Raw genomic sequence first — 14,848 nt, forward strand, 5'->3', positions numbered from 1 at the left:
GCTATAGTTTAAAGGTAAAATATATATGCTAACCTTTCGCTGGGTTTTGTGGTATACAGACCTTTCTGGAAGATTGTGACTGTTTTAAGTTTGGTAGCTGCACTGTTCATTGTCAATTAGTCACATCGTTCAGAAATATTTCAGTCAAGATTTCATTAGTCTCTGGCTGTATAATTGGTATGGCAAATGAAAACATTTCCCAATTTACCACAGCTGCAATTCTGTAAAACAAGTTTTTTCTTGTGGCTGTTGTCCACCAGACTGACATTTCTGTGTGCAAGCTGCTCAATCAAAACTGCATTGCTGACTACTTTGAGAATAATATTGGTGACATTATTTAGTGTATCTGTAAATAGTTTGTCTCTATATTTTCAATAAGTCGTTCAATAATCAAAATGTACTATTTCCTCCAAAAATTGAGACTAGTATGATATTTTAAATAGGAACTTTTGCTTACCATATTTTAAACTGTTTATAAATCAATCAGACTGAAAAATTGCCTAGCCATTTTGATTTTAGGAAATAGACTCCTTAACTTAATCCTATGATATAGGAATAAAATATTACTATTTATTCACAAATGTTGGTCTTAAGGCAATTCATTTGGGACAAGGAAAAGATCAGAGGTGAATGAGCTGAAAGAATATGAAAATATAAACATTTGATAGAATAAAATTTTAATTGTTTATTTAGAAAACATTTCCATTGTGAATTTAACTAACATTTTGTGAAATCATGGTCAGAATCAATCATCCTACTAATTCTATGTTTAAATGTGCATTTCTGTTACATTTATAATTCTGCCATGATGAGTGTTTCCACTTTAGAAGAGCAAAAGGGGAAAATGTAGAGAAGTGAGATTTACCTGCTCATGCCTTCCAATTTCTTTATAGGGTTTTAATCTTTCATGCAGCCATAAGTAACACACAAGAGTTTTGTTTTCTCTCTGCAGTATTGTTGGGATTGTATGGCAGCTTCTGCCCTGGGGTTATATGGTTGATTAACACCAGCAATAGGAAAAAAAGTCCACTGCAATATTAAACTAGGTGCTTTTAGTCATGTCATTGTTTTCTAGCCTTTAGTTGGAAATCTTCTATTGGGACTCATTTTGTTTGTGATTAAACATTCCTTATAAGTAGCTGAAATGCATAAATCAGAAATAGCTAGTTTCACCGACAATGTAAAGAGTCCAGAGAGGATTTTCATGATGTAACTTTAATGTTTCAATTTAAACATCAATGCTGTTATTAATACAAGTGAAAGTTCACTTTAGATCATCAAAATTACAAGTATTCTCCAGAGTGGACATACTGTTTTTTCAATGCAAATTCTTAATCTAGGCTGAGAGGATTCAGAAATAAACAAATCTTTACATTTGGAATCACTTTTTTTCCAGACGTTTTTCTTCAAGCATGCATCATTCCACTCCATCTCCCTCATTCAATACTTTTTCGTACGCTGCTCGTAATTCAGAATGTGATCTAAAAGAATTTCTGTGAACAAATAATTTATCTGACATTATAAATAGATCATCACAATATCAATAATCATTAAATAGAAAACTGATCATTTTACAAATGACAAATGGGAATCTCACTTTCTATTCTGAAATAAAAGTCAAGTAACAGCCAACACTAAAACTGTATAATTTGTATTAACTCTATGAACTGAAGAATAGGAGCTTTCAAAATGCACACTTTCCTGTCCTGGTTCTGCGTGTTCTTGGACATGGTTATGAAGTAAAATGAGAAAAATACTGTAGAACTAAAACATGTCTTATTTTGCATTACTCACAGTGTAAAATAAGAATCAATTGTTTGTCTTTTAACATTCTTCAATCCTTGAAGCATTAGCAAGAACACCTTCCATTTTGTTTTTAACTATTTTGTGCTATTGTAATTGAGAGTCTGTAACTATCTTAATGATTTATGAAAGTGAATCGATAGTAGATTGAAAACCTGCGTGTACAGTGTGATCAACTGACACTAAAAGGCTACTCAGATTTTCAGCTTTGTCGAGTGCCAATTCTTGATATACTATTTTGCAATGTGTCTATAACAATTGTGCCGAAAAGCTTCTGTATAATATACGTTATGGAATGATGTTTCAACTTTGTACTTAATTTTAGAAGTCAAATATATATATATATTTATATATATATTGAACCTTTTTAAATGTAGATATTTGGTGTTTAGAACAATTAATATCAGTGTAAATATATTGTGGAGCAAAATAAACTATTTCTCTGGTGAATGATCTTGCATTGCTTATTGCTTTACTTGCAAGGATCTTTCATGTTATGAGTATCTTAAAGAGGAACTGATTGAACTAACTGGCTCACATTTTATTTGCTTCATGCTACAAGTGGATAAGTGCCTAAGTTGCAGTTTAGTTTTCAGAAAAAACCTTAAATTGTGAAACAATTTTATTCAGTTTCTATAATTGGTATTTGCATTATGCTAAACGTAAGTCTTTTACCAATGTGGGTTATTTCTCCCTCATAAAAGAATTAGGAGTTGGGACAAAGGATTTAAGGGTAACTGCAGGCTTCTGTTTAAACAAAAGCTAAATTTCAGTGGTAGCAAAATTCATTCTGCTCCATTTAATTTGTGTGGTTGTTTCTTGGGTGCTTTTTATTATATCTTGCCTCAAAATGCACTGCACTCACTTATTGAAATGGTGTATTCTGAAGATGTATTGTGAAGAACAATGAGGAAGCAATCTGGCTGGTTAAGCAAATAGCTTCCATTCCAACTTGTACTACCAGCATCATTATATCCAGGACATGGGAGAGTTTATCTTTTCCAAAGTAAAATATGGAGCCTGAATTTCCAAACTCACTTTAGGACAAAATGAGGAGCATTCAATGGGAAACATGAAAAGCATGATGGAGAGGGGAATAGAGGGCTATGCCAATAAGCTTAGATGAGGAAGAATGGGAGGAATATTGAGTTGAGCATAAACACTGGCATGGACTGGCTGGGACAGTGGCTTGTTTTTGTTTCGTATATTCTATGACAATTTAGATCCATTAGTTGTTTCACTAATAATCATCCAGGAACCCATCAGAAAAGACAATCCATGCTGCAGTGACAGTGCCTTGGCTGCAGCCCTGTCAGTGAAGAGACTGGCGGAGCGGTTTCTGCTCTATCCTGATGGCCCTACCAGATTTAAGAATTTCCAGCGCAGCCCTTCTATATTGGCCAGCGAGAGTGTCTCCATATTGAGGTGCCCTTGTGGGCCTCAGCTGCCTCAACAGCATCCAGCTCTCCCAGTGAGGCTCCTGTGGCTCGAGGGCTGCGGAACCTCTGACGAGTCCTGCAGTATTATGAGCCTGTGCACTGACCTAAATAGGATGGCAAATGTGGAAGGTGCCAATTTAGGAAACATGCCTCCTGGTGGATTGCATTGCTGGCAAGCGTGGGGCTCAGGACCTGCGTTTGGTCCTGACATTGGGGTCCCAACACCCACAATAAAATTCAGCCAGTTAATAAACATTTTGACCAATAAGGTGAGCACAGCAATAGAAAACCTTGGCTCTAAATTGACAAGATCAAAATTTGAATTTTGTTCATGTGGAACAGACACACACCAAACACTTGATGCTGTGTCAATTTGCTCCTTTAAAGAAGTTCGATAGGCATTTGGGCAAAAAGATTACAAGAATATGCAGCATGATATGATCACATATTCCAAAAGCCATCTACCACGAGTGCATCTAAATTGCACTTCAATTACCCAATTAGAGATTGAAAGCTACGGTACAATTTACCAAATAATATCAAGTTTACTTATACTGGGTGAAATTTGAATGCTGCTGCAGATGCACAAATGTCCTCAAGCAGCAGTTCAATTTTTAATGTTTGGGTAGCTTGGAATGACAATGGGTAAGTCACAGATTTTCATAGTTGAAGCATGCTCAGGAACCTTTTAGTGGCCCTAATGCATGCTTCAGCAAGCCTGCTTGTGAAATATTGTGAATCTCCACTACTAGTAATCATTGGTTTTGTAGCCCTTGCATCCAGAATAAAGCCTGATTAGTGTCAGACCCTTATGTGATACTGTTCTGGTTGTGATCTTACAAAGGCCTGGTATTCTGGCCCCATTTTTTCACTGCTCTAGATCTACTTGGTCATAGATTGGGTCCATTTCTCTCCAAGCCAAGGTGTCTGTTACAAATGACATGTCTCTCAGAATATTCTCTCAGACTCCAACGCACCAGCACTTCCGTAAGAGACCTCAGTCCCTGTGATTTCAAGGGCATAATCCACAGGCATTTCATGAAGATTACTACTGTGATTTTGCATCTGTTGTCAGATGCATTTATTCATTTCTTCCATATTTTGGAAGGCAGAATGAGGTGAGGTCAAATGTAACAAGCAACCTGGTTTATTTAACAATATGGGCCTGGAATTCTGAGGAGTGGCAATCAGAGTTGGTTTGCCACTCTGCTCCTAGTTTCCTACCTGGAACTCCAGCTGACCCTCTCTCATCTGGCTTGAGTCTGTGTAGGGTGACACACTCCAGAGGCCTTCAGTCGAGGGTTGCAGAGTTGGAGGTAAGAAAGCCATACCCTCTTTTTTTTACAGCACGATCTGCCATAAGCAGGTATGTTACAAGGTCCAGCCACTTTTAGAAGCCAGGTAGGTTTGTAGGGTAATTGCGTTGGGGGGTGGGGGAGGGGTGTGGGGGTGGTTCAGTCGGTGGTTGGGGGCGAAGGTTGGGTGGTCAGTGGAAGGGGTTCAGTCAGGTGGTCAGTAGGGGGTTGGGGTCAGGTGGACAGTGGGGAGGTGGTCAGTGGAATGGGTCGGTAGGGAGGGGTTGGTTGGAACAGTGGGTCTGTCAGGTGGGGCGTTGTTGGTCAAGGAGGGGGCTTAGGGTCAGTGGGGCGTGGGGGTATGGTTTGGGGTGGTCAGTGGGAGGCTTGTCGGTCGGGTGGCTCAGATGGTCAGTGGAGGTTCTTGGCAGTCAGTGAGGCAGTTAGGGGGCCTCGGAGAAGTTCAGAGAGGGGTGGTGGTGCTCAGTCCTATAGCTACCCAGAAATTAGAAGTAGTTTTCATTTGAACTGTTCCCTTTAAGACAGTCAGAACCATCCAAAGTTTGCAATTTAAATTCTACTTATGGATGGTTCTGATTGCAGGGCAGTTGCCCATCTAAACCTTTAACTTCCTGGGAAATCCTTATCTCGGGACTTATTAGGGCGAGAGGAGGGGGGTTTGGGGGAGGGGGGGGGGTAGTGTTGAGGGTTCCCTAGCACATTTCTGGGGTTGCCACCCCTAATTACAAAGCCCTTAAGCCCATACGAATGCAGTTTTTGCAGCAAGACAATCCATTTCCTATTATTCATTATACCATGCTAAATAATAGATTTTATAGTTTGTCTATTCACACAGGACATAACTCACAAGTCAGCAATCTTTCAAATAACTGGTACTCACACTGCAGACAGCCTTTTCCCAGGGAGGAAGTGCTTGATCTCTGACCCCTCATTTAGCTCTTCACATCAAGGATTGGTTCGGCAAGCTGCCAATCAAATCTAGCCCTCAAATGAGAACCCACCGTCTTGGTGTGGAAGTCATGGCAGCTACACTGGCAAAATAGCAATACACCCTGGTGGGCACAATCAATGGAAACCACTGTTGCATTGAAGTGCATATACGTTTGGAAAGTTTTGGACAAACCCCATTATCTCAAATTGATATAGATGTGAGAGTACACCATTATGAGAAGGCTGGCATCCCAACACCATTCCAGATAGCTTCTCTGTCTCTCTATCTTCCCCCCCACCCACCACAACCCTACTACCCCCGCCCCCACCCCCCCCCCCCCCCCCTCCCCACCCCCCCACCACCCCCCAATTGTTGCTGGAGTTAGCTCTTTATGAATAGAATCTAACTTCATAGGAACTTCATTGATTTTACAGTAATGATGAATTACTGTTCTGAACTAAATGGACAAGTTAGTTTTTCCATTTAGGTTTGCTGGAACCCACCCAAATAACTGTACGCCTCTCCAATGCTAATAATAGCTCTTTTGATTAAATCACATGACCAAAGAATTCAAAGCGTTGGGTCCTATTAGCTGTACCACCAAAATAACTGCTCTTTGCAAATATTTAAAAGAAACAGGTTGAACAAAATATCTCAACGCAAAATTGAAACTTTATTGTTTGGCAAAGGCAAAGCACAGCTTTGCAAATCCTGAGGAATTACTTTGTTCAGCCAATTTTGTACAATCTCTCTTAATTTTATACAGCAGATTGGAGAACCATCAAGAACAGATTAACCAAAGACAGCAAATATCCCAACTGGTGTTACCAAATATACCCACTCTGATGAAATGGTCACTGGGTTTAATTTCAAACAGATATATTCTGAATTGGTACAGTGGTCACACAACTGTCATAAAAATGCTTTGTAAAAAAAATTAATATACCCTCCAGCAGCTTAACCTGCAGTTTGTACATCAAAACCTGGGCAATTTGCAAATGCACATTCAACTGAAAAGTTGAAATCCAATTTTCTTGCAGTATATTTTTGAATCACACAGGGAAGTACCTCCACTAATAGGATAAGAGGCTGTGAAATGTAACTTTAACTGTGTTCATCTGGATAAAAATGGATGGCCTCTACAAATAAGCCTCTCTAAGGAGCACTGAAACTAAAATTGGCACCAACAGCAGTTCTACAGATGATTAGCCCGAACAGTGACTTGGTGCTTTAAAAGCCAAATTACTGGCTTTTTCATTAGACTTTGAAAACAGACAAAAAGAAGACAAGGTGTACAAAAAAGCCAGACACAGTTGGGATACACATTTAACTGGCATTAATAGAGAACAGAACTTAAGCAACAAACTGGATGTTATTTACAGCATTTGGACAGGTTAGGACAACTTGGATGATAACTGGCTTAGTTTCTGTTGATTCATGGATAAGTGTATTAGCTAGATGCTTAAATGAACAATTAGATAAACATTTGCAAAAATTAGACATGCAAGTAATTTATAGGATGAAATATACATGTACATTTTTAAGAGTTGGACAATGGTAATGGGCAACATTTACTTTTAAACAAATAGCACGTAAAAGTAACACATGCTTAAGACATAGGCTGTTCTACATTTTATCAACATAATACATTTGGAAAAAGTGCACTGTAAATTTTGGAAGTGATACAAACTATGGAACTTCAAACACAAGTGGTTGCAAGAACATGGTGGACTACTGATAAAATAAAATATTAAAGGCATAGATGGGAAAAGAAAATCTATAACGAAGGAGAAAACTAATTCCACAGCGACCTTTATTCCCAATGACTTCTTGATCGACCATGGAGCAAGTTTCAATGTTTCCAACTCAACCAATAAGCAATTTAGGTGCTTCTCTGTACTCCAGGTTAATCTTTCATATTTTAAAAAACTTGACGTAAAAATCTAACTCGAAAGCAACATCTTCAATACAAACAATTTGTAAATAGAATTCATATTGCACAAAAGTTATACTAAAAAAGACAAAATGCCTTCTGGGTGCTGAAAGAGGCTGCATTTTAAATTATTTTCAATATCTAAACCAAAGACAACAATAAGGGTAGGTTGGATTGATAAGAGAGCACTGAAAACAAAAACTTGGATCTATTTTGAGTTTTTGGGAAGTCTGAGGTATATCAAATCCTGATGATTCTCTGTTTTGATATACAGCCTATGTAATGTGACGGCAATATCGCACTTTCATATGTCAGTGCACGTACCATCTTTTCATGCACATTACACTCTTAGCTCCAAATCAATACGTTATCATTCCCAAGATAAAGTTCCGTACCAATTATTTGTTTCCATTAAGGCACATGTTCCAGCCTTTGCCGCAGCGATGTTTCACGTATTTTAAATGCCTAAAAACATTAGAAATATTTATATAATATATGCATCTCTGACTGAATAACAGAGTTCTTTAATAACATCCAGTTAACAGAAAAAAAATTAGGACCGAGGAACACAAGACCAAAAGTATATCGCATGTGCCCGGTAACAGAGTGCAAGACGGTGTATTGTTGAAAGTAATCATCAAGTAACCAAATGTTATCTACAGATTTAAAAGTATTAAACATTAGTGTAGCACATGTTACTGGAATCACCTGGTTTCTGTATGTTGCCCTTGATCCTGATATTTATTTACCCTGTTTGTACACATTGAAGTACCATTAATGTACCAGGAGTACCAACAGCATCTTCTTCTTCCCCCTATATCCCAGTGTTAGTTGCCATTTACATTACATCACTCCTAGTACAGTCACATTCTAAAAAACCACAACAATATTTCACTATTAACTTTTACAGCATTTTTGCACATTTGTTCAATACAAAAAACACGTTACACCAAGGGTACATAGAAAATTGAGAACACTTAAAATCCATATCAAAATGTTAACAATTGTATTTCATTGTACGCCAAAACTCTTAAATGAAGTCTCAAGAAAGCTGATTGCATGTCTTGTAAAAACTGTTTTGTTGCTTAAAATATCACTCGAGAGAGGTTCAAGTGAGCCATCATTAATGGTGTTGAGGGAATAAACACAATTCAACTTATTTCGGGAAGGCATGGATTGAATACTCATTGGTACCAACAGATTGCTGATTAAATAAAATGCAGCATTATCTCCAGAAGAGATTTCTTTCCTCCCTTTACTAACCACAGTGTGCATTGTCATTCCTGATAATTATTGCCAAATGAACTGATTTCAAGCATTTTCAGGTTTACTCTTTTTAAGCACTAAAGTGTTATTCCGTAACACTTCCAAATATTATGAAGAAGTTTACAAAAGATGCTACATGAGGGTTTCACAGGACTATGATTTCTGTAATTTTTAAGGCAGTACCTTTGATTATTTGGCATTAATTTACTGCATATTTCATTTAAAACATGAAAAACATAGATAAAATGTAAATGGGGTGTTGAATTAAGTCAGAGTAACGAGCTTGTAGATGTATTAAAATGAAACAGGAGGGGTTGAGGAGGGCTTGAAATGTAACGAATTGCAGAGAATAATGACCACTGTTCCCTCCTCAAGTGCTTGCAAACTCGGACAATCCCACTGCATCCACTCGACACTACACAAGCTTATTTATATATTTTATATACAGCATGCAACAATTTAAATATTGCAAGGCATTTGCCTTGGTGGCCTGATTTGGTTGGAACAAAGCAGGAAAATCTCACCGACCCTGATAGGAAATCGCAGTCTCCCATTGTGATGTTGAAACATAAGGTTGTCTGTTGTCTCTCAGACTTAAAATCAATCATTTTTCACCTGACTACAATTTAAATTGAAATGACTTCTGTTGTGTGCATGCATTCCTGATTCCTGGCTTGTCAAAATGCTATCTTGCAACAATTTGTAGTCAAATGTTTAGCCCAAGTGTATAAATCAGAAATTATTTTAATAGTCCAGTTTAGCAATGTGTTAAAGATTAAATTTGAGAGAAAAGTCTATATTTGATTTTGCATAATACCGAAAAGCAGTGCATTTTGCTTCATCTGCACTTTAAAAATGCTCAAGAAATCCCCCCCTTCTTGCAGTCTCCACACTAAATCTTTAGGTTTCTTAAATAGTTATCTGAATTGACCCCAGCTTAGAATATTGCTGCACTTTCACACTTTGTTCTAAGTGTTGGTAGTGGAAGCATCAATACTGGAAACAATACGATTGGTTTCAAATCTGGAACATAAACAGTCAATCTCTTTGAGTAGATCTATTTCACTTGTGGGTTTTATCAGTTCAGTCTCAACATCTTCTTTCTCCCAAGGGATTAAAGCTGATGGGTATTTTGCTGTATTTTGACTCTGTTCCTCGTAGGTACTATCTTCACTGGTTAGTGTTCGTTTTGGCTCTTTTAGTTTGGCTGAAATTTTTTTCTCCTGGTTTGATTCTTGATTGGAGGCAATGGTTGCCACGGAAGTTTTAAAAGACGAGTCACTATTGAGCTGAGGAAAAGTTGTTAACTTGTCAACAAACACACTGGAGTTGTCACAAGACGGTGTTTCAAAGGTAGCTGGACATTCAGTCAAATAACAGAATGATTTCCTGGGAGATGGGGGAAGGGGCCTTCTATGGACAACAGTATCATCTTGTCCCAGGTGCCAACTCAGGTGATCACCATACCCTTCATCAAATTCAGCCAGGTTTCCCTCACTTGGAGTATTGGACTTGTGCTAACAAAATAAGAGACATGTTTAGTACGAGAGATCCCAAAACTACAATGGTAAATAAAATAACAATGTATTGTCAAGTATGAAAGGCAGTTAAATCTTATGTTAAACCTCTTATGCAAAATAGCTATTTTTTATGTCATCTTTGATTATTTAACATTTTCTAAATCCTCAAGATTTAAACTAGGCAACAATTGCTTTTGACTTTTCTGTAATTCTTTCTTTCCAAATTAGTTCTCAACAGCATTTTGTGTTGGGAAAGGATGAGAGCCATAAAACAGATGTCTCCAGTAATTACACCAGTGGCATTCCTCGGTCATGCATAAAGTGTACACGTGAAAAGACGAAGAAACAAAGGAGTGAAACAAACTAACTGAATTAAACTGAGAAACTTCAATGTCTAGGGGAAGCCTGATTGCAACCTTGATCGAGATTGCTTTTTGAATTAAACTATCTAGTGAGCTTGAGAGTTATATTGCTTTGATCTTTTAACTTGATGTACTACCATGATCTTACAAGTGTAATGCAGAGTACTCACCACAGCTTTATAACTGATATCATCCATTGATTTGAAGAAATCCAGGCTTTTTGCACCACACAGCTTTCCTTGATCTGAACTGTGTGTACTAAGGGTATCAAGGATCTCTCCCAACAGGTCCATCTGACCTGGAGATTCTGACTCTAGTTCAATCTGCTCAGAATCATCACTGTCATCAATATAGGCACATACTTCTCCACTGTCTTCAGAAGATAACCTAAGAAATATGAATGTTGCTTAGTTCTGTAAGATGGAAGACATACTTTACTCATCATGCATAAATAAAAACAGCCATTTATTAAAATACTTAAAAGGTTATTTAAAAGTCCCAACTTTTACTAAAAAAAATGTTGTAACACACTTCAAAATGTCTAAATTGTATGGAACTTGTAAGTATGAAGGATAACTTATGCTGAATGAGGGGGTGAGTAGAAAAATCAAATGATGCATGGATCAAGTCACCTAGGCTACTTCTATTAGTCACTGAATTTCTGTGAGATAAGGGCAGGACAGTTTTATTCCATGTGTAATCACAGAACTGCAAACATGAAATTCAGGCATTTGTAAGGCATTAAAACAAACTTAAATATTTTTAAAAATACGTCACAGATGGAATGAATGGGTCACTGCGAATGGAAACATTGGGAGGTCTTGTGGCACAGTGTACAGCATCCCTCCCTCTGAGCCTAAGGCTCTGGGACTTGACTGTTATAGAAAGTGCAATCAGAATGTGGTCAAGCAGGTTGATTATCAACCTGTAAATCCTTCCAAAACGCCACGGCAGGTGTCAAGAGCAGGAGAGTCTCCTGGTCAGTCAAGCTTGATGAAGAGTAGTGCCCCTCAAGCTGGCAAGATGTTTCGGAAAAGCACACGCTTTGTCTGCTTCATGTGTCCCGAGGCACGGGCAAGAACCAAGAAGGGAAGAAAGAGAAGGATATAACCAGAAGAGTGTGTACGTTAAATTGTCAAAAAATCATTTGTGACATCATTGTTCTGGACTTGGAGCTGTGTTTTGCCCCTATATGCAGGCAGGCTGACATGAACATTCATGCTGGTAGTTGGCATGTTGGTTTGCCAACACCGTCAGCCCCAGGGCCATTTTCCCAGAGGCAGGATTGGCAGCCAAAAAGGCTAAGCGTCCACAAGTGGGAGTAATCAATTAATGGTAAATAAGGGCCTATTAAGGTCCAATGTCAAAGGCTGACTGCAGGTGCCTCTCCCACCCGCCACCTCACCACCACCATCATGAATGGGGAACTAGGCCAACTGCCTGGAGGCAGCCTTCTGTTCTGAAGTCTGCCTGACTGCAAGCCTGGGTGTTTTGATTGTTAGAGGTTAAAGGGGGCCCCAATATGTTTCACTGGAAAGGAGATGCAAGATGTTTACACTTGCAGACAATGGCAGCAGCCTGTGTGCTAACAGTAGATAGCGTGCGAGTCCCCAATGTCCCAGAGATGTGTTGAGAATATCAAGTTGTAAACAGTTGTGCTTTAAACAATCAATTTACTTAACAAATAAAAGAAAGTTAGAGTCTCAAGGATAGTGAAACAGCATTTCTACCTGAATACAGGGCCCTTGTGATTCACATTGCCATGGAGATGGGCTTTGTGAGGGGAAAGAGTCCAAGATATTGCTGAAAACTCACAGACAAGATTAGTCTATTGGGATCCAGGATAGGGAGTACAGCTATAGGCAGGAAGACAATGTAGTTCACTGTGCAGGAAAGCAGATGGGAATTCATGCTCATATTGAAAAGACTGAATACATGACAAATTAATATGAGGCTGGAAGATTCACCTAGCTTTCGCTAGAGGAAGAACCTCCAGCAGAAAAAAAATAATCCCATTGTGAAAACAGTTCTGAGATTAAAAGTTCATAGGCTAAGCAAGGAAAAGAGCAGAAGTAAACCCCCGGGAGCTAAGAATTTCATTGGACTGGTTCAGGGAGAATTGAATGTCTATTGAAAGAACAGTGTAAAGTATATTTGGGATGTGTATTTTTGGTTGTGCTAAAAGAAAAAAGAGCAATGCATGCTTTGTGGTTTAAGGCATAAGTTGCCTGCAAAGATACTGTTTAGTCAATAGTGTTTTTAGTCTTCTATTACAGTAAAAATCTTAAAACTAGAAATCTTGTCATGTAATTCTTTCAGCTATTTATTGGAAGTTTGAATTTCTTTTTAGAAGTTATTGGTCTCTGCAGAGATCATAACACAGGTCAGAGCTGTGGCTACATGCTCCCCTGTGGGATGGTTTCCCCTTCACAATGGTAGCCTGGCTGCTGAGCCCACTTCTAAGTTTACAATTTAGAAAAGTTGGAGAGAGGACGCCTCAAGACAGAGGTGACCATCCTCTTACGTGAACTGTAGACGGTTGCTCTCTCTTTGCTGGAGGGTCTCCTTTTGCCCCGCCCCCCCCCAAGCTTCGAGAGCCTGTCCATTATCTTTAATTGGACAGTGACCCTGCCCTCTGACCACTAAGTGACCAATTCAAGGAAAATTACTGCCATGTGATTTTTTTGCACACAAGTGGGGTTATGACCCGTCATCAGGGTCCCAACTCAAAACCCTGAACCTGGTCCCTGAAAAACCTGATAAATAGCTGAATGGTTGAAGCTATTAACATGCAAGAAACTGACTCCTGGCTTATTCCAAAAAAGAACTCAATTTCTTTCAGGAGAAACCAATCAGTTTGAGAGATGAAGCAACAACAACTAAAATAACAGTGGCAAAATACTGCGGATGCTGGAAATCAAACAAAAACAGAAAATGCTGGAAAACTCAGCAGGTCTGACAGCATCTGTGGAAAGAAAGACAGAGTTAACGTTTCAAGTCCATATGACTCTTCCTCAGAATAAAACAACAAATAAACATTGTCTCCTGTTATTAGCCATAGCACATTGAATAGCTATTAATTAATGGTGACATCATAGCAGTTATTTACATCCATTGTTGTATGAGGAAAGATTAAGCTTCACTGAAGGGCATTCAGATAGACTTCATCAATCTCAGGACCCAGATATAAAGTGCCTTTGGATTTTAGGTATTAACTGAAATAAGGGGAGTGGTGGAAGGTGCTGGTGGGGAGGTGGAGTAAAATATTCTGATTACAGCACTTTGAATGTTTCTGATAGCAGTGAAACCACGTTCATGGTCCTTTTCTAATAGCCTCTGTGTACAGACATACTACTGAAGTTGAATAAATTTAAACTACATAGCTGAGTAGCACTGATGAATATTTCTCTTCTCAACTAGCTCATCCTAACTGTTGGAGGGGTTGGGGGGTTGGTGGGTGGGAGCTGGGGGTTGGGGGGGTTGGGGGTGCAGCGCAGACTCAGGGACCATGAAGAGAAGGAAGAGCCCTTGAATACTGAGCTACAGCATGATAGGAGCAAGGGGCACAAATAGAGTACTCGAAGCCTCTGTTGGTGTCTGCAGAACCGGTGATGTGAACTGGAGTGGACATATAGCTGCTAGAGACCAAGGAGGACCATCTGGACAGCACAGAATCCACTCGCAACATCACCCTCCTCCCAACCTTCCCAGAGCCTGGGAAACCCCCCAGCGATTAGGAAGATACCCTTTGTGGTCTGGATGTCAAGGTAATCTGGCTCACATGGTTGAGGGAGATTAGCAATTGGAGTGCCATTAACTATCGCTTCTGCTAGACGCAAGGCATCCCAGCTCCCGCTGCTCTACAATGAGCTCTGTTACTCAGTTGATTCGAGACCAGGGGCTGAATTTTTCCGTTGGCAAGCAGGGGACGGGGCCCGCTCGCCGACGCATAAAATGACGCGGGATGATGTCAGGCGGAACCCCAACGTCATCCCACCCCATTTAAATTTTCAGGAAGGCGGGAGCGCAGCAAAATCAGCTGTGGGCCCACCGACCTGTCAATGGCCAATTGAGGTCATTGACAGGGTCATTGAAACAATTAAAGGCCCTGCCCGTCCAACCTTAAGGTCAGCGGGCAGGCCAGAAGCCCCAGCGGGAAGTAGAAAAAACATGAAACCTCATCCACCAGCGCGATGAGGTCTCATGTAGGGATTTAAGAAGTTTAATAAAGTTTTAGTGTAATTTATGAACATGTCTCATCTCGTGTGACATTGTCAC

At 39.4% G+C, this 14,848-nt stretch overlaps 1 protein-coding gene across 2 annotated transcripts in view; it reads right to left on the reverse strand.

Moving 5' to 3' along the window:
- Positions 1-6,143: 6,143 nt before the first annotated feature.
- Positions 6,144-14,848, reverse strand: part of dennd1b (DENN/MADD domain containing 1B) — a 277,534-nt gene continuing 268,829 nt past the window's right edge. For both annotated transcript variants that reach the window (XM_041208107.1, XM_041208108.1), the window contains 2 exons: positions 10,741-10,957; positions 6,144-10,205 (listed from right to left, as the gene is read on the reverse strand). In XM_041208107.1, the coding sequence (XP_041064041.1) occupies positions 9,657-10,205; positions 10,741-10,957 (766 nt within the window). In that variant the 3' untranslated portion in view covers positions 6,144-9,656. The remainder of the gene's footprint in view (positions 10,206-10,740; positions 10,958-14,848) is intronic.

The sequence above is a fragment of the Carcharodon carcharias genome, chromosome 16, assembly GCF_017639515.1.
Source record: "Carcharodon carcharias isolate sCarCar2 chromosome 16, sCarCar2.pri, whole genome shotgun sequence".
Taxonomy (NCBI): Eukaryota; Metazoa; Chordata; class Chondrichthyes; order Lamniformes; family Lamnidae; genus Carcharodon; species Carcharodon carcharias.